At 45.4% G+C, this 25223-nt stretch overlaps 1 protein-coding gene and 1 pseudogene across 4 annotated transcripts in view; one reads left to right on the top strand and one right to left on the bottom strand.

Moving 5' to 3' along the window:
• The window catches only part of STAG3 (stromal antigen 3), a 35782-nt gene that overhangs the window by 5110 nt on the left and 5449 nt on the right, over positions 1-25223 (bottom strand). For 3 of the 4 annotated variants that reach the window (XM_030797233.1, XM_030797231.1, XM_030797232.1), the window contains exons 5-29: positions 22070-22166; positions 19824-19900; positions 19337-19541; positions 18755-18906; positions 12648-12721; positions 10746-10869; positions 10149-10247; positions 9859-9938; positions 9443-9550; positions 9079-9193; positions 8667-8772; positions 8390-8493; positions 7711-7803; positions 7497-7586; positions 7071-7271; positions 6880-6950; positions 6689-6776; positions 6200-6280; positions 6025-6117; positions 5726-5894; positions 5476-5612; positions 3979-4080; positions 3334-3482; positions 2978-3106; positions 2727-2884 (exon numbers count right to left, since the gene is read on the bottom strand). In XM_030797233.1, the coding sequence (XP_030653093.1) occupies positions 2727-2884; positions 2978-3106; positions 3334-3482; positions 3979-4080; positions 5476-5612; positions 5726-5894; positions 6025-6117; positions 6200-6280; positions 6689-6776; positions 6880-6950; positions 7071-7271; positions 7497-7586; positions 7711-7803; positions 8390-8493; positions 8667-8772; positions 9079-9193; positions 9443-9550; positions 9859-9938; positions 10149-10247; positions 10746-10869; positions 12648-12721; positions 18755-18906; positions 19337-19541; positions 19824-19900; positions 22070-22166 (2902 nt within the window). The remainder of the gene's footprint in view (positions 1-2726; positions 2885-2977; positions 3107-3333; positions 3483-3978; positions 4081-5475; positions 5613-5725; positions 5895-6024; positions 6118-6199; positions 6281-6688; positions 6777-6879; positions 6951-7070; positions 7272-7496; positions 7587-7710; positions 7804-8389; positions 8494-8666; positions 8773-9078; positions 9194-9442; positions 9551-9858; positions 9939-10148; positions 10248-10745; positions 10870-12647; positions 12722-18754; positions 18907-19336; positions 19542-19823; positions 19901-22069; positions 22167-25223) is intronic. The other variant, XM_030797234.1, reaches the window with a different exon arrangement.
• On the top strand, positions 20123-20859 carry LOC101178979 (annotated as a pseudogene).

The following is a 25223-nucleotide window of genomic DNA, read 5'->3' as shown; positions in this document are numbered from 1 at the left end:
AATGGCTCCTGCATTTTGGGTTCCTAAGTCAGCAAACTGAAACTCAACTCAGAGTGAAAGTGTTGTGTGTAACCTAGGAGCAGGAAACTTAAGCTTAACCAGTCAGAAACTACCAACTAACCTCTAACAAGAGATTTATGGTCAACCTCTAAATATGAACTTTCCACTCTAACCAATCAAATATTTTCTTTGTCTTGCTCCCACAGACACCTTACAAGTGTCTCCTATGGTTTCCTCAGTGGTGGCGCCCTGAATTGCTTGCAGTCTGCCACTGCCTGATTGATAAATTGCTGAATGCTAAATTAAACCTGTTAAAATTGTAATGTGCCTAAGTGTATCTTTTAACTTATTTTTTAGGCTTTTTGCCCAACATTTGTGTTCTTGAGTCTTCCCTTGATCAGTCTTTGTAAGACTGCAATCCCCACTCCGCCAGCATTCCTCACACTCCTCCCTGCTTTTTTTGCCATAGCATTTACTACTATCTGACACTCTCTAAAGAAAGAGATTTTTAGCTTTTTTGTTCACTGTTGTATTCCCAGCACACGGTGCTCAGTATCCATTGAATGAATAAAAACAATGTCTTCAGTTTTATCTTGTCTTCACAAACCCTACGCTTTAGGCAGAGCGATCTATGTACCTCCATGCTTCGCCCAGCCACAGCCTTCTACACTTTTCTTGTGCTATTCTGCCAGCCCATGATGCTCCTCCTTCCTCTGTTCAGCTTATACAAATCTTACTTATTTTTTAAGCTCCAGCAATTCCATCTTCTTGGTAAAGCTCTCATCATTCTCTGAATTCTACAGCATTCACTTGTACAAGCCCTCAGGCAGTTATTGGCAATTGTTCATAATTCGAGTTTTCCATAATTAAAATTTCCCCCTTTCCTATTAGATAATAAACTGCTGGAGGATTCTTCATGGCCCCTGAAACACTGAACATACTATCTTGCATATAGTAGGTCCTTAACAAATATGTATTAGTTAATTGATTAAAGCAGAGTTTCCTGGTGGTATAAGATATAATTTTAGGTGGTACGCAGAAGACAACAAAAAGAAATCACACCCCATCTCACACTATATACAAAAATTAACTCAAACTGGATCACAAATCTAAATTAAGAGCTAAAACTATAATTCTTTTTTTTTTTTCTGAGACAATATCTCACTCTTTCGCCCAGGCTGGAGTGCAGTGGCACAATCTCGGCTCACTGCAAGCTCTGCCTCCCGGGTTCATGCCATTCTCCTGCCTCAGCCTCCCAAGTAGCTGGGACTAAAGGCGCCTGCCACCACACCCCGGCTAATTTTTTGTATTTTTAGTAGAGATGCGGTTTCACTATGTTAGCCAGGATGGTCTTGATCTCCTGACCTCATGATCCACCCGCCTCAGCCTCCCAAAGTGCTGGGATTACAGGCATGAGCCACTGTGCCTGGCCTATGAAGCTGCTTTTTCAAAAGCAAAGAAAAAACCTTAGGCAGCCAGGCACAGTGGCTCACGCCTGTAATCCCAGCACTTTGGGAGGCTGAGGCAGGCAGATCACAAGGTCAGGAGATCAAGACCATCCTGGCTAACACGCTGAAAACCCATCTCTACAAAAAATTCAAAAAAAAGTGGCCGGGCGTGGTGGCGGGTGCCTGTAGTCCCAGCTACTCGGGAGGCTGAGGCAGGAGAATGGCGTGAACCTGGGAGGCAGAGCTTGCAGTGAGCCGAGATCGTGCCACTGCACTCCAGCCTGGGCAACAGAGCAAGACTCCGTCTCAAAAAATAAACAAAAACAAAAACAAAACTTTAGGCAACTTATAAGACAACAGGTGATCTGAAGGTAAAAAACAATGAAGGTTGTGTAAAAGTGTCTAAAATTTCAAAAATAATGGAATACAAGATGTTGAGGAGGGTACTCTGAATGTATAGATTTCTTAGTTCAATATTTGGTTTTATCATCAGTTTCTATTTCATTTTTTTTTTTTTTTTTTTGAGATAGAGTCTCGCTCTGTCACCCAGGCTGGGGTGCAGTGGCACAATCTCAGCTCATGGCAACTTTTGCCTCCCGGGTTCAAGCAATTCTCCTGCCTCAGCCTCCTGAGTAGTTGGGATTACAGGTGTGTGCCACCATGCCTGGCTAATTTTTGTATTTTTTTTTTTTTTTTTTTTTTTTTTGTGAGACGGAGTCTCGCTCTGTCGCCCAGGCTGGAGTGCAGAGGCGCAATCTCGGCTCACTGCAAGCTCCGCCTCCCGGGTTCACGCCATTCTCCTGCCTCAGCTTCTCCAAGTAGCTGGGACTACAGGCGCCCGCCACCACGCCCGGCTAATTTTTTTGTATTTTTAGTAGAGACGGGGTTTCACCGTGGTCTCGATCTCCTGAACTCGTGATCCACCCGCCTCGGCCTCCCAAAGTGCTGGGATTACAAGCGTGAGCCACCGCACCTGGCCTAATTTTTGTATTTTTAGTAGAGACGGGGTTTCACCATCTTGGCCAGGTTGGTCTCGAACGCCTGACCTCGTGATCCGCCCGCCTCAGCATCCCAAAGTGCTGGGATTGCAGGCATGAGCCACCACGCCTGGCCCTCTATTTGATTTTTAATACAGGTTTTCAGCTGACTAGATAAACCTTGAAAGAAATTAATACCCTGAATGACAGTAGATGCTCAATGAAATATTTGACAAAATAAGTTTGCAGGAAGCCAAAGACCACCTGCTGGGCACCCCCATACCCACACACAGCACTCTACCTTCAATGCGCCTCCTCTTAGAGCTGGGGAGGACCTGAGGGCTGGTCTCTGCTGTGTTCTCCACAGGGCTGAGGGAGTGGCAGTAGGTGGTGACTGGGCCCCAGGGACGGCCAGGTGCCTGGGAGACATGCTGCAGGCACTTTTCTAGATAGGACAGTCTAAGAAAGAGGTAGAACCAAAAGGCTGAAGGGGCTACTGGGCCCTCAGCAGGCCCTTCCCTAATCCACATCTCTATCCACCCACCAACTTACAAAAGCTGCTTATCCTGATGGAAGAGTCGGGGGGAAAACTCTGAAAGGAGCTCCAGGAATGCCAGATTTGGAGGCTGATTGGAGGAGCCAGCTGGAGGAAGCTCAGACAAGGAGAACTTGATGCCTTCCCTTGGTTGGGCAGAATTCTTTTAGGAAGAAAGTCTCTTCCCACTTCCCTCCCAGGGCTGAGCTATCCTGTCCAAATGCACCCTCCCCGTCCCCAGCTTGTCTCCAAAGGCATACCCACCACTAACCTGACTGCTATGCCTTGACACACATACCCTCCCTCCGAGACCTCCCTCCAAGACCTCGTTCCCAGCCCTCCCTGGACACAACCTCCAACCAATACTTCCTACTTGTGTAGCATGACCACAAGGTCACGGTTCTGCAGCTGCTGGGGTCCAAAACTCAAGGCAAACCTCCGGGCCAGGTCCCTCATCTCGATGAAGGCAGGAAGCTCATTCAGGCCCTGGGGCCCATGCTCCTGCAGCAGTTCTGTGTACAGCTGTGTCCAGGAGACATGGTGCATGTGGGAAAGGGAGGAACATGGCGGAAACAGAGAAGTCCAGCATTCTCTTCTCTACTCAGAAATTCCAAAGGCCTTGGGACACCATCTACTACTTTTACTCTTTCTTTCCTTCTAGGGAACTCCCCTGATACTAATCCCTGCAGCAAACAAAGCCCATCACCTCTACTCTGTAACATTAAATAAAAACGTCTATAGTAACTGAAGGAGGCTGAGAGAGAACAGACTGAAAAATAATTAGGAACTCCCTATCACTTCCTTGTTGGCGTTCCAATGTCCTGATAAGTTACTATTGATGGGGTTGCCTAGTCAGTTTAAAAAAAAATACTTCCCAAGGGTCTACTAAGAATGAAGGAAACTATCATGTAAAGAGTCAAAACAAGAAAAGTTACTGCTCTGAAGGATCTTACATTCTGAGTGGCTGAGGGTAGACAGAGACTTGAGGACAACATGTCCTTAAGGCAGAAGGGCGCACCTGCTTGAGGCTCAGCAGCAGGATTCGGGAACAATGACTTCGGTCAATCTGCCTTGCTCTAGTTAATGTTTCCTTGATAATGTCACCATAGTCATTGTAGAACTGAGGGGAAAGAGTGGGGAAGGTAATGTCTGACTGGTGGAAAAGATAGTCACATCCCTAATCATGTCTCCCTCCCAAACTGCCTTAGGTAGGAAACACGAACTGAAGCATAAAATAATTCAGACTAGACTTCATCTCTAATCAACAGGTGCAAAGCCCAAAATAAATAAGAGTTTTGGTAAACAAATAATGAGGCCGGGTGCGGTGGCTCACACCTGTAATCCCAGCACTTTGGGAGGCCGAGACAGGCGGATCACGAGGTCAGGAGATCGAGACCATCCTGGCTAATACGGTGAAACCCCATCTCTACTAAAAATACAAAAAATTAGCCGGGCGTGTTGGTGGGCGCCTGTAGTCCCAGCTACTCTGGAGGCTGAGGCAGGAGAATGGCGTGAACTCGGGAGGCGGAGCTTGCAGTGAGCCGAGATCGTGCCACTGCACTCCAGCCTGGTTGACACAGCAAGATTCCGTCTCAAAAAAACAAAAACAAAAACAAAACAAAAAACAAATAATGAAACAGGCCAGGCACGGTGGCTCACACCTATAATACGAGCAGTTTGGGAGACCAAGTTGGGCGGATCACAAGGTCAGGAGATGGAGACCATCCTGGCGATGGTGAAACCCTGTCTTTACTAAAACTATAAAAATTAGCTGGGCGTGGCAGTGCGTGCCTGTAATCCCAGCTACTTGGGAGGCTGAGGCAGGAGAACTGCTTGAACCCCGGGAGGCAGAGGTTGCAGTGAGCTGAGATAGTGCCACTGCACTCTAGCCTGGCGACAGAGCTAGACTCCATCTCGAAAAAAAAAAAAAAAAAGACAAACACTGACCCAAGCCCAATTCTTGGAGAAGAGAAGTAAGCCTGACAGTGCCCTCTCACACATCACTGACACCTTCACTATTTGTCTCTCCCCAACTACAATGGAAGCTCTACTAAATAGGAACTGTGTATTTTGTTCACTGCTGTGGCCTTAGCTCCTGGAATGGTGCTTGGCACACAGCAGGTGCTCAATAAGCATAAATCAACACTGGTGGGTTGAGGAAACTGGGGCACCTATCTAGGTATCTTGTGAGGACTGATCCCTCTTTTATTCTTTTTTCCTTCTTATGTTACCCCATTCCATAGACTGGGGTCACAGAAAAATAAATATTTCTGGACAGGAAGAATAAGCTATTTCCCCTCCAGTGAATTTCTTCACAGCTTTTTCTCCATAATTATTTACTATTAAGTCTCTTTTCTTTGTCCCCTTATTCTGAACTCCCAGTGCCTTTCCCTCCTATTTCTCCTTTAAGCTTGATACCATTGGATATCCCCCACCTGTAGTGCTATTATGTTTGAAATCATGGCTGTGCTCAACTTGCTCCCTTCTCTTTTATTTCTGTAGGGCCTTGCTGTACCTTGTTGTAGTGTTTGAAAACATCTGAGGCTGCATCCATCTCCAGCACTCCATAAAGCAACAGCTTGCAGAACCCGGCCAGGAGGCGGCGCCGCTGGTGTAGCCGCTCTATCTGTAAATGATCCTCCTGGGAATCACCTGGCTCACATGGAAGGCAGAAGGGAATCACAGACTTAGGCTTCCTGCCCTATATTTCTGAGCCACACCCAAGCCCCAGCCCTTACTGAGCCCCAGGTATAGAGTCACTGCACCACTGCCCAGGTCTCCCGGCTGGATGAAGACGTGGTCCATGAGGAAGCTGGCTAGCTCAGACTGGAGAGTAGCTTCAGGAAAAAAGACAAGTGGCCTAAGGAAATCACGGCCCCCAACAATCATCTGAGGGCTAAAGATGAGAAGTAGATCACTTAATAAGACAAAAGCCTGTAGGGGGAAAAGAAAGGATGTTTAAAAGGACAGAATGTTTCCCAAGGTAGAAATGACACTGTCAATTTCTCCTTGAAATGGAGGCAGGGATACTCGCCTTGTTGCTCCCACTTGAGTCAGTACTCACCTGCTCCTGGATCTCAGCATCCACATCTGAGAGGCAACTCTGGCAGAGTTCACAGAAGGCCACCATTCTGTCCCTCAAACTCGACAGCTGCTTCTGTGGGCACAGTGGCTTGAAGGGGAAGAATGAAGACACAGACTCCTCTGTTCCCATTATCCCATCTAAGACCCACACTCACCTGGGAAGCATCTGATTTAGAAATGTGGGTTAGTGTCCAGAGAATGGAAAAATAGACAAGAGTCAAGGCTGGCAGGATAACCTGTAACAACAAAGGAGAGGGAGAGACAGATAGTCAGAAACACACCAGTGAAGAGGAGAGAAAATGAGTAAGGGGAGAGCTAATTCCTTTTCCAGTGGAAAATGAATGATATTCTGGACACTCTTCAGAGGCTTCTACAAGAAGTAGAAATGTCACTGCTCCCTAATTTACTCTACGTCTCCTAGAATCCCTCAATATTATCCTTGGCATCCAGGAAATCCAAGAAGACACTGGAAGTAGAGTCCACCTTCTAAGAGAGGAATGTAAGAGGAGACCCCCACCCACCTGATCTTCCTCGCTTTGTCCACTCCATGCACTGAGACTTGAAGCACCTAGTGGCCACCTAGAACGTAGGTCCTTAAAATCTAGCCCCCCAGCCCCCAACCCATCTCTAGCCTGTCCACTCACCTGGTGAGGAACCTCTCCTGTGTCCACAGCCTTCTGCAGGAGTTGGCAACATGGCTCATAGAGCTCCCAGCGAGTCAGGTCATGAGCACTTTGGGGGAGAAAGGGGAATGTTATACTGGAAAAGAACAGAGGGAACCAACTCCACAGACACCAGTAAAAACGGGATGGGGAAGAGGAGGAAAACCACTCACTTGTAGAAGGCAGAGAGGCGTTTCAGAGTGGCTGCCAGATTATATACTTCATCCTCATCTAGGAAGGATGACTGAGAAGGAAAGAAGATCCACAATAGCATTTTCCCCAGAACTCATCAGTCCACATCCCCCATCTTGCAGCCCCTCCCACCCTTGTTTGGGGTGTCCCATTGTCCAGCCCCAGCTCCTACCTGTAACAGCTCTTCAAGCTCCTGCTGGAAGCGGTCAGTCAGCAAATCCACTAGCTGGCTGCGGGCAAAGTCCGCCCGGCTGAAGAAAGTGAATTCGGGATTACAGAGCAGGTAGAGGGCATGCGCCCCAGCCTCAAGCACCGCTGGCTCTGCATGCTTCACCACCACCTCCTGGAGTTGCTGCAGGAACAGCTCCAGGTGCTGAGAAGAAAAGGCAGAAGATGGTGTGCTGTGGGGATGGAGGAGGACACTCTTCTGGAGGGAAGTGGAACGGGGTTAAAAGCATTAAACTTCAAGGATAAGATGCCTAAGAAAAGGCTTGCTGATTTTTCTGGAACCCAAGTTCCTGGGAAAAAAAGATACTGGCAATAGAACCCTTTGGCCCCGGCAGGCAAGCAGCAAGGTATAGGAAATCTGTCTCCCTACCTTCTCCAAGCGCCCAGTGCAGTAGATGTGGAGGTCAAAGCAGCTGAGAAGCTGGAGCAGGGGAGTGACCTTCTCTGCATCAGCTGAGAACTGTGATGATTGACAGGGAGACCTCCTTACAAGCTGACACATTGCTAATTCCTACTTCCACCCCCATAGAGGCCATTTCCTTTCACTTCTCTTGGTGTGATGCTGAGTGGAGGGGCAGCGGTACCTTGGCCAGGAGCTGGGGCAGCAGGGGGATGAGATGCTCAGTCAACTTCACCCTGTCATCGGCTTGGGTCTTGCGCTCCTTAGAGGTTAAGCCCTGGAATGAGAGTCACTTGGGGGTGGGGGAGGTGTAGAGAAACACTGGTGCAGGGGGTGTGTGTAATCCTCCTCCCCGTGACCTTATCTGCCTGGAAAGAAAAGAGAACTCGGTAGCTCCCATGAGATTTCTTTTTTCTGAAAATGAAACTCCTTTTTTTTTTTCCGAGACAGAGTCTCGCTCTGTCGCCCAGGCTGGAGTGCAGTGGCGTGATCTCGGCTCACTGCAAGCTCCGCCTCCCAGGTTCACACCATTCTCCTGCCTCAGCCTCCCGAGTAGCTGGGACTACAGGTGCCCGCTACCACGCCCAGCTAATTTTTTTTTTTTTTTTGTATTTTTAGTAGAGACGGGGTTTCACTGTGTCAGCCAGGATGGTCTCGATCTCCTGACCTCATGATCTGCCTGCCTCAGCCTCCCAAAGTGCTGGGATTATAGGCGTAAGCCACCACGCCTGACCCTTTTTTCTGGAAATGAAATTCTTTAAAGAGTAGAAGGAGCACCCTAACCCCAGCCTGGGGGGTAAGGATGCACAATGCCTGTCAGGATTGAGTACTGCTGACCTACCCACTCTACCCTCACACCATACCTTCCTCCCAGTGACCCGGCCCACAGGCGGGTGCCCCTCTGAAGCTTGCCGGGCACTGGACACAAGGATTTCTATCAGTGTGCTCTCCTGCACATCACCCAGGTCTGGAGTGCCAGAAGGATCAAAAACATAGAATCAAAGATTAGCCACCTTCCAACTCCAAGTTCCCACCACCCGATGCCACCATTGCTGCCTTGTACAAGTGAAGCAAGCAATCCCTCCCAGTTTCACCCTAGGAGGTGGAAGGTCCCTGTCCCTGGCTCCATGTGGCACATACTCTGGTTCTTCTCCAGCAGCAGGCTTGTCAGACTCTCCCAGTCCTTCAGCTGAGCCCCTGCACAGTCCCACAGACTGTCTACTAAGTAAGCAGCGTGGTCATGGAGCTAGGGAAGAAGGTGCATGGGGAGTAGTGATGGCATGTTAAAAATACCCTAGGAAGTGGTTACTGATTAAATATCACTCTCCTTCCTACAGTGTCCACCCCCATCCTTCTCCATTTGTCTTTTTTTTTTTTTTTTCAATAGAGACAGGGTCTCACTGTGTTGCCCAGGCTGGTCTCAAACTCCTGGGCTCAAAGGATCCTCCCACCTCAGCCTCTCAAAGTGCTGGGCTTATAGGCGTGAGCCACCAACCCCAGCCCACTTGTAGGTCCTATGCACAACAGCCAGACTTCTCTCTGTGTATGTCACCTCGCTCTCCACAAAGAAGGACAGCAGGAGCTGGAAGAAAGTCCTCTGGGCGCCTGGGCTCTGGCGTCGCTCTCTTCCACCCATCGTTCTTATCTCGCACTCAGGGTAGAAGAGTCTGGTGGAATGGACACAAGGAAAGGGCTCAGCACAAGAGGAAACGAGGTGTAACGACCACAGAGGGAGGAGATGGCCCAAGGAGATGATAAAGGAAAAGGGGGTGCAGAGCTAAGGAAAGCCCCAAGGAGCTGTGAGAAGAAAGGAGAGACTTCCACAGAGATGGGGAGGCCTTAGGTAGGGCAGCAGCAGATGGAGGAGAGAAACCAAGAGCCTGGTGTTAAAGAAACATAAAAGAAGCTCCACTCACTTCCAGTACAGAAATTCGCCTGCGGCAGAGGCCAGGCCTCGATTAGAGGCATACACAACGGGGTAGACGCTTTCACAGTCCGCGTCCGTCAGCACCCCTTCCATGTTCCTGCCCACAGAGAAGCAGAAAGAGTGTGTGAATAGGGACATTGTCTTCTGGCACAACCAAGGCTAGAAACAAAAAGAGGCAAAAGCAACAAAGACATAACTCACAAATAACTTCTAAATGAAGAGTGGAAGACAAAGGAGTATGGGGAGTTAGAGAAGACAGAAATATGCCCCCCTCGACATACTGTAACTCAGGAATGACCTCAGTCAACCTGCACAGATGGAAGAGTCAGCTATGACAGGTGGAGGGAGATGACCCTGGAAGGGCAGAGGTCTGAGACACTGGCCTCCCCTCTTCCCAGGACTCACTTAAGGATAAGTATCAGTAATCTGACAGCCTCCACTGCCACATCGTACTCTCTGTCCATGACCATGGAAACCATCCGGTCCTGCAGAAAGGAGAAAGTCACTGAATATCTCATTACACCCATTCCAAACATTCTATTCTCTTAGAATCAGAGACTCCTAAAGAGAGTGCCTACGTAGAGGCAGATGCTGGGATAGCCAAGACATCTTAGAGCATGAGAGGTAGAAAGATACAAGGTGGGGAAATGGGAACTACGACAAAGAGCCAAGCCATGAAGCGCCACCCATTTTACCTTGAAGCGGCTGGTGAAGAGCTCCAGGCGTGTGGTCAGGTCCCGGTTACCGTACAGCCCTTTCAGGGCCTTCACGCACTTCAGGCGGACTTCTCGGTGCTGGTGAGGAGGGAAAACCAGGAGAATGGAAATAAGACTAACCACACTCTACTCGCCCCTACTGAGTCTCCAGACTCCCCTCTCCGATCCCTCATTCTAGCTTGGGTGTCCCCTATACTGAGGACTCTTGAGATGTCAGAAACAATAAACAGCTGTCTTCTTACTTAAAAAACAAAAGGATCACAGCAGTACTCATGATGAGAAGGATCCTTTGGCTGCCCCTTAGCACCTGCATTACCATCCATCAATAACTCTCTTCCATGGGAAAGTCTCTCTCCCCATGCCTCATGTTTTGAGTCATTTCATCTCCTGGATATGTCTCTCTCTACCTTATCCTACCCTCCCCAGTGCTAGGGGAGTTTCACAGTTCAGCGCCTTGATGGGTTAATCATTGCTCACTAGGTAAAATATTTCAGTGGCAGACCCAGGAAAAGATGAAATGTCCTAGGACAGGAAAAAGATGAAGGAAACGGAAAGGGAAACTGACTCAAATCCCACCTTATCATGCAGAGTCCAACCAATATATTTTAAATAGCTGTCGGTGAGGAAAGAAGTGCTGTAGCTTTGCATCCAACATCCAATTTCCTCAATGCAGATAGCACGGATCTCAGGAAGGACATCCCTAGAAACAGACAGATAAGTTGACTTATAGCCACCCTCTCTCCAGACTCACTTTCCATCCTACCAGATAACTCCCTCTCATGGAAGAATTTATTTTCTTGAAATGCCATGTACCCCATGCCTTTCATTTCTTCCTCCCGATGTAAATACTATATATATAGTAAAATACATGTAAATATTTTTTCTTTTTTTTTAAGAGATGGGGTCTCTTGCTATGTTGCCCAAGCTGGCCTTGAACTCCTGGGTTCAAGTCATCTTCCCACTTTGGCCTCTCAAGTAGCTAGGACTACAAAAACGTGCTGTACCCAGTTAGTAAATATTTTCTTTCTGTTACCAAACCATAAAATAGTTAAACACCAGCCTTGTACAGCCTAATTCTCCACTCCACCTGTTGCCCAGGTTGGAGTGCAGCAGCACAATCTCAGCTTACTGTAACCTCTACCTCTCAGGTTCAAGTGATTCTCCTGCCTCAGCCTCCCGAGTAGCTGGGATTACAGGTGCACCACCACGCCCAGCTACCTTTTTGTATTTTTAGTAGAGATGAGGTTTTGCCATGTTGGCCAGGCTGGTCTCGAACTCCTGACCTCAAGTGATCTGCCCATCTTGGCCTCCCAAAGTGCTGGGGTTACAGGTGTGAGCCACTGCACCCAGCCTCCATACCTCTTTTAAAAACCAATTTTGAAAGTTCATTCAGGCTGGGCATGGTGGCCAAAAATTAGCCAAGCATGGTGGTGGGCGCCTGTAGTCCCAGCTACTTGGGAGGCTGAGGCAGGAGAATCGCCTAAACGCGGGGGGTGGAGCTTGCCATGAGTCGAGATCGCACCACTGCACTCCAGCCTGGGCAACACAGTGAGACTCCGTCCCCGCCAAAAAAAAAAAAAAAAAAAAAAAAAAGTTAATTCAACTGTTGGCCAAAGTGTGTGAGTGTGTTTTAATTCCACATTAAGAAAAGGTTACATCAGCTGAAAGGTTCTAGAAAGGCAGAAGTGAAACCTAGGTAAGAGTGAGAAACATCTACAGATACTATTTTTTTTTTTTTTTTTTGAGACGGAGTTTCACTCTTGTTGCCTAGGCTGCAGTGCAATGGCATCATCTCAGCTCACCGCAACCTCCACCTCCTGGGTTCAAGCGATTCTCCTGCCTCAGCCTCCCGAGTAGCTGGGATTACAGGGATGCGCCACCACATCCGGCTAATTTTGTATTTTCAGTAGAGATGGGGTTTCTCCATGTTGGTCAGGCTGGTTGTGAACTCCTGACCTCAGGTGATCTGCCTGCCTTGGCCTCCCAAAGTGCTGGGATTATAGGCGTGAGCCACCGCGCCCGGCCTACAGATACTCTTTTTAACTTAATTTGATCAAGTCTTTAAACAGCATAAAACTCCCCTGCCCTTCGCACAGTGAGACAGCAGGCTGGGCCAGGAGAAGGCTCACCAGGCTGCAGCATCCCTTAGAAAAGCCCCGCCTTTCTGTTCTCTGCTCTTATCCTCAAGTCTCCAACCCCAGAAAGATGAGGAGTTGGGGCAGATCTGAGGCAAAGCCAGAACACGAAAATACTCAGCAATGCTTTATTCTCTTATTTTCTCCCAGAAGCACTTACAAGATCCTTTGTAGGTGGTGATAAACTAAACCTCACCAATTTGAAACATCTGTTGTTAAGAATTTTGCATTAATTCTGGAACTAACCAAATAACTAAGGGTTGGAGGGGGGAAACCTTGTTCACTTCCTCAGATTCCATAACCAAAGGCCAGCTGCTTCAATGAGAGAAGCCCATTAGCTCACCTGTACCGATGAACAAAGACACCCCTGAAGAGGGCATTCATCATCCCCTCAATCTCCTCTTGATGCTCTTGGAGCTGGAGGACAGGGAGAAATGGGTTAATCTTTCTTGTACCCTAACAAGCATAAGGCCCTGAAGATACAGAAAAAGTACAACTTCCACCTACTTCCTGTTTATTACAGGATAGTGTGAACCCCCGTAATCCTATGCTCTCTTTTAAACCTTCTAATTCTGGAAGAAGCTGTATAGTCAACTAATGCCTCAGAGGTTTGTGTTTAGTAAAAATAATATTCCCTCTGCATGTGGTTATTCGGACTATTCAGAAGCCCTAGCTGGTATTATACAGGCGTATCTCGCTTTATTGCACTTTGCTTTGCTTTGTAGACATTGTGTTTTTTTTTTTAAACAAACTAAAGGTGTGTGACAACCCTGCATTAAGCATACCTATCAGTGCCATTTTTCTAATAGCATATTCTCACTTTGTGTCCCTGTGGCACATTTTGGTAATTCTCACAATATTTTGGACTTTTTCATTATGGTATCTGTTATGGTTATCTGTGATCAGTAATCTTAAATGTTACATATTTTTTTATGAGACAGGGTCTCACTCTGGCACCCAGGCTGGAGTACAGTGGTGTGACCATGGCTCATGGCAGCCTCCACCTCCTGGACTCGAGCAATCCTCCTGCCTCAGCCTCCCGAGTAGCTGGGAGTACAGATGCATGCTGCCACACCCAGCTAGTTAAAAATTTTTTTTTTTTTGTAGAGACAGGCTCTCCTTATGTTTGCCCAGGCTGGTCTTAAACTCCTGGGCTCAAGTGATCCTTCCACCTCAGCCTCCCAAAGTGCTGGGATTACAGGCATGGGCCATCACCCAGCCTGATGTTACTACTGTAACTGTTTGGGGGTACCACAAACCGTGCCCATATAAGATGGCAAACTTAACAAATGTCTGTGTTCTGACTACTCTACCAACAAGAGTTTCCCTGTCTCTCTCTCTCTCCTCAGGCCTCCCTATTCATTCCTTGAGACACAAAAATATTGTAATTAGGTCAATTAATAACTCTTTTAAGTGTCCAAATGAAAGGAAGAGTCACATGTTTCTCACTTTAAATCAAAAGCTAGAAATGATTAAGCTTAGAGGCCAGGCGCGGTGGCTCACACCTATAATCCCAGCACTTTGGGTGGCCAAGGTGGGCAAATCACTTGAGGTCAGTTCGAGACCAGCCTGACCAACATGGCGAAACCCCATCTCTACTAAAAATAGAAAATTAGCCAGGTGCGGTGGCGGGCACCTATAACCCCAGCTACTCAGGAGGCTGAGGCAGGAGAATCACTTGAACCCGGGAGGCAGAAGTTGCGGTGAGCCAAGATCATGCCATCGCACTCTAGCCTGGGCAACAAAGTGAGACTCAAAAAGAAAAAAAAAAAGAAATAATTAAGCTTAGCTGAAAGCCAAGACAGGCCAATCGATAGCTAGGCCTCTTGTGCCAAACAGCCAAGTTGTGAATGCAAAAGTAAAATTCTTGAAAGGAATTAAAAACGCTACTCCAGTGAACACACAAAGGGTAAGAAAGTTAAACAGTCTTATTGCTGATACAGAGACAGTTTCAGTAGTTGGAACAGAAGATCAAACCAGCCACAACATTCCCTTTGGCCAAAGCCCAATCCAGATCAATGTCCTAGCTGTCTTCCATTCTATGAAGGCTGAGCACAGTAAGGAAGCCACAGAAGAAAAGTTTGAAGCTAGAAGTTAGTTCGTGAGGTTTAAGGAAAGAAGCCCTCTCCATAACATAAAAGTACAAGGTGAAGCAGCAAATACTGATAGAGAAGCAAAAAGTTATCAAGAAAATCTAGCTAAGATCACTGATGAAGGTGGCTACACTAAACAATGAATTTTCAATGTGGACTAAACTGCCTTATATTGGAAAATGCCATCTAGGACTCACACAGCTATTGAGGAGAAGTCAATGCCTGGCTTCAAAGGACAGCCTGACTCCTCGTTAGGGGCTAATGCAGTTGGTGACTTTAAGTTGAAGCCAATACTCATTTACCATTTTAAAAATCCTAAGGCCCTTAAGAATTATGCTAAATCTACTCTTCCTATGCTCTATAAATGAAACAACAAAGCCTAACTGATATCACATCTGTTCACAGCATGGTTTCCTGAATATTTTAAGCACATGGGTGAGACCTACTGCTCAGAAAAAAAGATTCCTTTCAAAATATTACTGCTCAATGACAATGCACCTGGTCACGCAAGAGCTCTGGTGAAGATGTACAAGGAGATCCATGTTGCTTTTTTCATGCCCACTAACACAACATCCATCCATTTTGCAGTCCATGGAACAAGGAGTAATTTCAACTTCAAGTCTTATTATTTCAGAAATACATTTCATAAGGCTATAGCTGCCACAGTGATTCCTCTGATGATCTGGGCAAAGTCCATTTAAAACCTCCTGGGGTTAGGCATGGTGGCTCATGCCTACAATCCTAACTTTTTGGGAGGCTGAGGTGGGAGGGCTGATTAAGCCCAGGAGTTCAAGACTAGCTTGGGCAACATAGTGAGACCCTGTCTCTACAGAAACAAAACAAAAACTAGCCAGGTGTAGTATGCAATCTGTAGTACCAGATACTTGGAAGGATAAGGCAGGAACATCACTTGAGCACAGGAGGTTGAGGCTGCAGTGAGCCATGACTGCACCAGTACATTCCAGTCTAGGCAACAGAGTGAGACCCTGTCTTCAAAACAAAAAACAAAACCAGAAAAACCCAACCCCCCATCCGGGAAGGATTCACTATTTTATTTTATTTTATTTTTATTTTATTTATTTTATTTTATATTTATTTTATTTTATTTTATTTTATTTATTTTTAAGACGGAGTCTTGCTCCATAGCACAGGCTAGAGTGCAGTGGCGCGATCTTGGCTCACTGCAACCTCTGCCTCCTGAGTTCAAGCAATTCTCCTGCTTCAGCCTCCTGAGTAGCTGGGATTACAAGCATGCACCACCACACCTAGCTAATTTTTGCATTTTTAGTAGAGATGGGTTTTTGCCATGTTGACCAGGCTGGTTTTAAACTCCTGACCTCACGTGATCCACCTGCCTCAGCCTCCCAAAGTGCTGGGATTACAGGTGTGAGCCACTGTGCCTGGCCGGGATTCACCATTTTAAATGCCATAAAGAACATTTGTGGTTCATGGGAGGAGGTCAAAATATCAACATTAACAAGATTTAAGTTGATTCTAACCCTCATGGATGACTTTGAGAGGTTTAAGACTTCAGTAGAGGAAGTAACTACAGATGCAGTGGAAATAGCAAGAGAACTAGAAGTAGAGACTGAAGATGTGGCTGAATTGCTGCAATTTCATGACCTTAAACAAATAAGGAATTGCTTCTCATGAATGAGCAAGAAAAGTGGTTTCCTGAAATAGAATCTATTCCTGGTGAAGAGGTTGTGAATATCGTTGAAATGACAACAAATGATTCAGACTATTACCTAAACTTAGCTGATAAAGCAGCACCAGGGCTTGAGAGAATTCTCGTTTTGAAAGAATTTCTATTGTGGGTAAAAGGTCATCAAACAGCATTTCATGTTACAGAGAAATCTTTTGTAAAAGGAAGAGTCAGTAGATGCAGCAAACTTCACTGTTGTCTTATTTCAAGAAATTGCTACAGCCACCCTAACCTTCAGCAACCACTAGCCTGATCAGTCAGCAGCCATCAGCATGGAAGCAAGACCATCCACCAACAAAAAGATTTAACTCGCTAAAGGTTCAGATTGTCATTAGCATTTTTTAGCAATAAAATATTTTTAAATTAAGGTACATACACTACTTTTTAGACAATAGTCTTGCACACTTAACAGACTACAGTGTAAATATAACTTTCATATGCACTGAGAAATAAAAATTTTGATTTTTTGATTGTGTGACTCACTGTACTTCAATATTCACTTTATTGTGGTGGTCTGGAATTGAACCTGCAATATCTTCGAGGTATGATGCCCGTATATGTTTCTAACAATTTGGAAAACAAATTTTTACTAAGTTGCAGTTTGTTTAATAGAAGTGGAACTAGCAAAAATGAGAAGAAAGGAATTAGATCAGCGGTTCTCAACTGAGGCTAATTTTGTTCCCCAGGGGAGATTTAGCAGTGTCTAAAGATTTTTTTGGCTGCCACAACTTGGTGGGGGAGCAGGGTACTACTGGTATCTATCTAGTAGATAAAGGCCAGAGATGCTGCTAAACATCCCACCACGGCAGGACAGCCCCGCAAAGTCCATAGTGCCATTGTTGAAAAATCGTGGATCACGTGAACAATAGATACCAAAGAAACAGAATTATAAGGAGAAAGGGAACATTCTTTAAAACAGACCCCACCTCTTCAATTACGTCAGAAAAACATATCATTTCCGACAGGACATACTTAAGTCTTTAGGGCTGAAGTACCTATATGTCCATATTTTACACTAAAATAGCAAAAATAGGTGAAGCAAATATGTAAAATATTTGGGAAAGGGAGACTGAGAAAAGGCTACTGGCTTTAGGAATTAGGAAGTCATTCGTTTAGAAAGAACAGTTTCAAAGAAAAATGGGGAAATAAGCTAGGTAGCAAAAAGGATTCAGTTAGTTGGACATTAAGGAAGTAAGGAAATACTACCCTAAAAGGAAGGATGGAAAAAAGAGTAACTCACAAAGGAGCAGAGTGAAATAAAGATTCAAGAGCCTATATACATTTGTAAGTGGAGAGAAGAAAATAGTAGGGAGGAAGAAATTTAGGATAAAATGGGGGCATTATAATGATAATTGATTAAGCAAGAGCACAGAGAAGCCAAAAAAGAAAAAGAAAAAAGAAAGATTCGCACTAGTGTACATAATTTAAAACCCGGGATAGATTAATACTCATAAGCTTTTAAGATCAACCTGACAATGAAAAATAACAAAAGAGAATGAGGGAAGTGGAAAGTTTCCTTCTCTAGTGATTTAGAATGGAAGAGATCTTGGCCGGGCGCGGTGGCTCACGCTTGTAATCCTAGCACTTTGGGAGGCCGAGGTGGGCGGATCACGAGGTCAGGAGATCGAGACCACGGTGAAACCCCATCTCTACTAAAAATACAAAAAATTAGCCGGGCGTGGTGGCGGGTGCCTGTAGTCCCAGCTACTCGGAGAGGCTGAGGCAGGAGAATGGCGTGAACCCGGGAGGCGGAGCTTGCAGTGAGCTGAGATTGCGCCACTGCACTCCAGCCTGGGCGACAGAGCGAGACTCTGTCTCAAAAAAAAAAAAAAAAAAAAATAGAATGGAAGAGATCTTTTGTGAGAGCTAGAGAAACAGCCAAATGATATGGTGAGTCCTGCCAACCTCATAGGAGGGGTCTTAGACACTAACAGAGAGTGAGGAGAAAACATCAGTAGTGTTACTCTTATGACAGACCCAGCTGATTAAAGATTTCATCAGTGTAAAAGATTTTGCTATGGCTTATGCCCCTCAGTGGTCATCTTTAAGTTTAAAAGGAAACAAAACAAGTATCTACTATGAGCCAAGTGAAGCAATTTACTCATCTCATTTATTCTTCACAAAAAGGTGAGATTATTCCTTTTTTTAAAGAAAAGAAAACTGAAGAGAGGTTACATAAGGCTATGGAGCTAGTGACTAAATGGAACAGAATTTAAAGCCAGGAGTTCACTGGGAGGCGTTTTCTTTCCATTCCTTGAAAATTTGGCCTCCCTTGTCAATGGTTGGCTTTTAGTACTCCTGCAGTCACTTGCACACTGCACACTTGACAAGTAGGTCAAAACTTAATTCCCTGCATGACAGTCAGGTACAGCACTTAAACACTCCTGACAATAAGCGCTGACAAAAAAAAAAAAAAAAAATGAGCAAAAGTGGAATTAGAGAGAACTCTACATTACACATTATTTGTTGAGCCCACAACCCAGAAACAAGATGAGCATGCAATGACCCCTTACAGGATGGGTCTATGAAACTATTGCCAGACTCCATTATTCATGATCTCGAAAGACTGCCTAGGGCCTGATAAGGGGGTCTGTGGCAGAAGTGGGTGCAAGTTGGGAAAAAGGGAAGGAAGAAGCAGGGAACACTCCTCACCTCTTTGCGTTTCTCCAACAGGCTCTCCAGCCGCTCAGGTGCCCTCTGCCCTGGCCCCTTGTTTCTTTCAGCCTCATACTGACGCTGATTGTTATCTTGGTGCAGACTCAGTTGGAGGGCAACTTTTACCAGGGAGGTCATCAGTTTCATAGCTTTGAGTAAGGAAAAAAGAGATAAAGAAATCATTATTTAGGTCAGAGGAGAGAGGATGAGTAGAAGGAAAAAACAGAAGCAAAGAAGGGCAATGAAAATGAGAAGCCAGAGCAGGGTGACCCTAAAATCCTAAAGACTGCCTGTCCTGGAGTGGACTGTTTCCCTCTAACTCTTGTGGTCTTCTTTTAACCATCAGCATACCCCTAGTGGTGAGCTCTGACAAAAATATTAAGCCTGAAAATTGTTGCTGTGATCTACCCCTTCTCAAAACTCCACTAGTGAGAAACTGGATTGAAGTTTAGGATAAAAGAGGCATGGCCTTGAAGTGAAGAGCCAAGATGCAGGTAGGAAAGACGATCCTGAATCAGAGAACAGAGGAAAGCCCTATAAATCCCCAGGAGAATGTCCAGAGTAAAAATGAATGCTCACCAGCCAGGGTGCTAGTATGACGGAAGGCACGGACTTGGGAGTCTGAAAGGCCAGTGAGCAGGGAGATGAGGTTGTCCATAGGGAAGGCATCATAGAGGAGGCTGTACTGGCACTGACAGACCAATGTCCTCACAAATTCACAGAAGCTGCCCTGGAACTTCTTCCAGGATGGACCTGGAGCTATCAGAGGGTAGTCCCCTGAGTCCTACAAAAGGATGTATGAAAAGGATGGGAAAGTTATTACCAGGTCCATGAAGTCATAGGGGCTTGGATGTCAAAACCCAATAGTCTAGTAAAAATATCTGTTATACCTCATTTCCTGGTATTCTCCCCAATTTGAGAGGCATATTCAGATCTCTTTTACCCCCAAGAGACTGAATTCCTCCTTCTAAAAGCTACCCTATTTCACAGAATCAAAAAGAAGGGGATAATAGGCATTGTGTTTTGAAATAAGAGGGGTAAGAGGATCCTAGTCGTCTTCTTCCACCTCATTAAACTGCTCTGTTAGGTGCTGGATGATCTCTGAGTTGGACATCTTCTTGAACATCTCAGGGGTCACAGTGCCTAAAGAATGAAGGATATGAGGTGCTTACAAGGAAAATAACAGGATGCTGTGATCATTTACAGATATACCTGAAGATGAGCAAGGAAACATTCTGCAAAGAGCTTAGGTGGGGAATCAGATGACCACCTGGTCAACAGTCTGCCAACATCCAACTACGTATCTGCTATAAGGCGATCTCTCTAAAAACCCAAAGGAAGGGAGCCACAGGTTATGGTGTAGACATGACCAAATCCAAGAACCACACCTCACACAACCAGGTTGAAAATTGCACAGAAATGGCATCAAGAAACCCCAATCACAAAGATACAAATCTCTTAAGTGGATGGACCCCAAGTTCCTGAGGAATATGTGCTTTGCCAAGAAGCACAACAAGAACAGCCTAAAGAAGATGCAGGCCGGCCGGGCGCAGTCGGTCATGCCTGTAATTCCAGCACTTTGGGAGGCCAAGGCGGTCGAATCACAAGGTCAGGAATTTGAGACTAGCCTGGCCAACATGGTGAAACCCCGTCTCTACTAAAAATGCAAAAAATGAGCTGGGCATAGTGGTGGGTGCCTGTAATCCCAGCTACTCAGGAGGCTGAGGCAGGAGAATCGCTTGAACCCGGGAGGCGGAGGTTGCAGTGAGCTGAGATCGCACTACTGCACTCCAGCCTGGGCAACAAGTGAGACTCTGTCTCAAAAAAAAAAAAAAAGAAGCTGATGCAGGGCAATAATGCCAGGGCCATGAGTGCACATGCTGAGGCTATCAAGTCCCTCGTAAAGCCCAAGGAGGTTAAGCCCACTTGCCTACACTGCCCACCCCAAGCTTGAGAAGCATGCTTGTGCCCACAATGCCAAGGGGCTCAGGCTGTGCCAGCCAAAGGCCAAGGATCAAATGAAGGCCCAGGCTGCAGCTCCACCTTCAGTTCCAGCTCAGGCTCCCAAAAGTACCCAGGCCTGTACGAAGGCTTTAGAGTAGAGATCTCTGTCTGCCAGCATGAGGACAGAAAGACTGGTGTCCCCTTGCACTATTTATACAAATAAACCTGAGGCAGGATTTGTTTAAAAAAAAGAAAAAAAAAGGAATCAAGCAGTGAAAAACTGTGCCAAAAAACGACGACGACGACAAAAAAAAAAAAAAAAAAAAAAAAAAAAAAAACAGGCCAGGTGCAATGGCTCACACCTGTAATACCAACACTTTGGAAGGTTGAGGCAGGGGGATCGCCTGAGGTCAGGAGTTCAAGATCAGCCTGGTGAAACCCCGTCTCTACTAAAAATACAAAAATTAGCCGTGTATGGTGGCAGACGCCTGTAATCCCAGCCACTTGGGAGGCTGAGGCACGAGAATCGCTTAAACCCAGGATGTAGAGGCTGCAGTGAGCCGAGATCGTGCCACTGCACTCTAGCCTGGGCAATAGAGTGAGACTCTGTCTCAAAAAAAAAAAAAAAGAAAAAAAAAAACAAAGAGAGCAATAAAACTAAGCCAGATGCTGATTTCTTATATAATACAACCTGACTGAGACCATCTGTCCCAATCAACTAAGCCATGGCAATAAGAGTTCTGGGGGTACCACAGCTACAGAGGAGAAATATGGGCAAAGTAGCTGGGAAACAAAGAATAAGATTATTGCATCTAGAAAGACTAAAGGGTGTCTTCAAATTTGTGCCATAACATAAGCATGATTACTTCTTTTTCCCTAAAGTGTCTTGCCTCTAAACCAACATGGTTCCCTACTGGATCACTTCCCGTATTTATCAATAAAAAATTTAGTTAAAGAAGTGAAACTTTTCTCTTTTTCTTTGAAGACAGTCTGGCTCTGTCGCCCAGGCTGGAGTGCAGTGGCACTATCCCGGCTCACTATAACCTCCACCTCCTGGGTTCAAGCAATTCTACAGGCATGAGCCACCATATCCAGATACATTTTTTGTATTTTAGAAGGGGTTTCACCATGTTTCCCAGGCTGGTTTTAAACTCCTGACCTCAAGTGATCCGCCTGCCTCAGCTTCCCAAAGTGCTGGGATTACAGGTGTGAGTCACAGTGCCCGGCCTAAATAAGTAAAATTTTTCTAATGCTTTACCATCTTCCTTTATTTAGGAAATGTCTAATCCTACTTATCTAAATGGAGAAAGAATTTCATAACACAGGAACAAAAGGCTGGGAATTAGAAAGGGGAAGCAGTTTCCTCACCTTTACATCCACAAGATTGGATGAAAAAGTTAACAAGCTCCAGAAATCCTGCATCCTGGTCTTGCTTGTAGCTATCCAGCCACTCATCTACCAAAGACTAGGGAAAAAAAATGTAGATGACTTCTATTTCTGGCAATATGACAGCACAGAAATCCTATATGATCTTCCCAGTTGAACCATCTAAACTTCTGTAAAACATTTAAAACATCTTTCACAGTGTACTGGTGAACTAGAATGAAAGGTAAAATTTCATATAGGCCAAAAATGAGGTGTAAGTAGCAACCCTGGGAGGTAAGCAAACTGACTTTTTCCCTAAAGGTTTCATTAATCCCTGGGGACCCCGACTTTGTATCCAGATGGCTGCATGGAGTGCAGAGCACAGGAGGTAGAGCCTAAGCTTTTTCCAAGACGAGTAGTCCAAGAGGAGGCACCTAAATAAAGCTGGGTCCTGCAAAGAGTCACATCCTCAAGGAAGTGAGATTGAACACTAAACCTACAGGGCAGATGGCGACAGCAAGAAAACTAGCTTGTTATGACCTGAGGGTGCAGTGGAGGGAAAAAAAAAAAATTCTTCCTTGAGAATTCATAACCATAGTGAGCCTTCAGATCTGGATTTGCAATCAAGATTCACACCACATACATGATCAGAATAATCTTTTTTTTCTTTTCCTTTTTTTTTTTTTTTTTTTTTTTTTTGAGATGGAGTCTTACTCTGTAGCCCAAGCTGGAGTGCAATGGCGTGATCTTGGCTCACTACAACCTCCACCTCCCAGGTTCAAGCAATTCTCCTGCTTCAGCCTCACAAGTAGCTGGGATTACAGGTGTGTGCCACCACACCTGGTTAATAGCTAATTTTTGTATTTTTAGTAGAGACAGGGTTTCACCATATTGGCCAGGCTGGTCTCGAACTCCTGACCTCAAGTGAGATCCACCTTAGCCTCCCAAAGTGCTGGGATTACAGGCATGAGCCACCACACCCAGCCCAGAATAATCATTCAGATAATTAAAAGTGATTCAGGCTGGGAGCCGTAACCCAAGTAAAGTGAAACTCATGTTGCCCAGGCTGGTCTACCAAAAACAGAATAGTCAGGCATGGTGGCGCATGCCTATAGTCCCAGCTATGAAAGAGACTGAGGTGGGAAGATCACCACCTCGCCACTGAGGGAGGTCAAACCAGCAGGGAGCCGTGATAGCACCACTGAACTCCAGCCTAGAAAGAATGAGACCCTGTCTCAAAAAAAAAAAAAAAGAAAAAGTGATTCTGGAGTGTCCCCAGACAACTGTCAAAGCAAAAGCAGGTTCCTCTCTTAAAAACCCAGATTTGGCCTAGGCCCCAAAGAATTCCAGCACATAAGAACTCCAGGGAAAACGAGTGGCTCACAATAAAACCTAGTAAAACATATAAAGAAACAAGGCACTGACAGAATTATATTCACAAAGACTTTAGATAATAATCTATCATAGATTATAAAATGACTATGTTTAATAAAATTTTAAAAATAAAAGACAGGGAGAATGGGCTAAAAAAAGAAATAAAAGGCCAGGCGTGGTGGCTCACACCTGTAATCCCAACACTTTGGAAGGCCGAGGCGGGCGGATCACGAGGTCAAAAGATCGAGACCATCCTGGCCAACATGGTGAAATCCCCGTCTCTGCTAAAAATACAAAAATTAGTTGGGCATGGTGGCATGCACCTGTAATCCCAGCTACTTGGGAGGCTGAGGCAGGAGAATTGTGTGAACCTGGGAGGCGGAGGTTGCAGTGAGCCAAGATCGCGTCACTGCACTCCAGCCTAGCGACAGAGCAAGAGTCCGTCTCAAAAAAAAAAAAAAAAAAAACTAACACGCTGTACAACTGCACATAAGGTGGAAAAGACAACTGGAATTAAAATCTGCTCAGGTCCTTGTGGAAGATAAGAAATCCAAAGGAAAGCAAGCAAAGGAGGAAAAAGAAACAGAAAAGATAAAACGAATGTACCAACTCAATACTAGGCCATAAGGCTAAGTCTCCATAAATTTCTTTCTTTTTTTTTTTTGAGACAGAGTCTCACTCTGTCATCCAGGCTGGAGTGCCATGGCACAATCTCAGCTCACTGCAACCTCCGCCTCCCGGGTTCAAGCAATTCTCATGCCTCAGCCTCCAAAGTGGCTGGGATTACAGACAAACGCCACCACACGCAGCTAATTTTTGTATTTTTAGTAGAGATGGGGTTTCACCATGTTGGCCAGGCTGGTCTCGAACTCCTGGCCTCGAGTGATCTGCCTGCCTCAGCCTCCCCAAGTGCTGGGATCACAGGTGTGAGCCACTGTGCCCGGCCCCTACATAAATTTCAAACACCACATTCCCTGACTACAACACAATGAAGTTAGAAATCAAATAACGAAAATATAACTAGCAAAATTCTGTATGTTTGAAAATTTTTAATATTTTCCCAGAAACTATAAAATTACACATTAATGTGGATAAATCTCAAACAATGTTAACTGAAATAATTAAATCACAGAAGCCTGAATAATGGATTCATTTACATAATTAAAGAACACATTCATAGTGGTAATACTACAATGAAAGATGAGAAAGATTAACACAAAATTCACTCTAGTGTTTACCTATGGGTAATAAGGGGACTGTGAGATGGGGTAGAAAGGAGGTACACAAAGGATCTCTATAACACTATTAATGTTTCATTCTTGAGCTGGGGCTAGAGATCTGAGTGATCATTTCATTTTTATTTTTTAAACTACATATAAGCTTTGTACACTTTCGGGTATTAGAACTTCAATAAAATTATAAAAAAAGAAACAGAGGGAAAAAAATTAAGTATAATTGTCAAGATGGAGCTAAAAAATAACATGGGTGAACAAGGTGCCACCACATCCAAGCTTCCTTCCTGTGTCATGCAATGCCTCTTCTCATCTGCTCCACCAATCAATTAAGGCATCATCACTCCTGTGATATCTTTAAGAAAAGAACACGCTCTCTCCAAGCCAGGCGCGGTGACTCACGCCTGTAATCCCAGCACTTTGCAAGGCCGAGGTGGGCGGATCACCTGAGGTCAGGAGTGGGAGACCAGCCTGGCCAACATGGCAAAACCCCATCTCTACTAAAAATACAAAAATTAGCTGGGTGTGGTGGCGCACGCCTGTAATCCCAG

Source organism: Nomascus leucogenys, chromosome 17 (assembly GCF_006542625.1).
Source record: "Nomascus leucogenys isolate Asia chromosome 17, Asia_NLE_v1, whole genome shotgun sequence".
NCBI classification, from domain to species: Eukaryota; Metazoa; Chordata; class Mammalia; order Primates; family Hylobatidae; genus Nomascus; species Nomascus leucogenys.
This window is presented reverse-complemented; position numbering and strand designations above follow the sequence as displayed.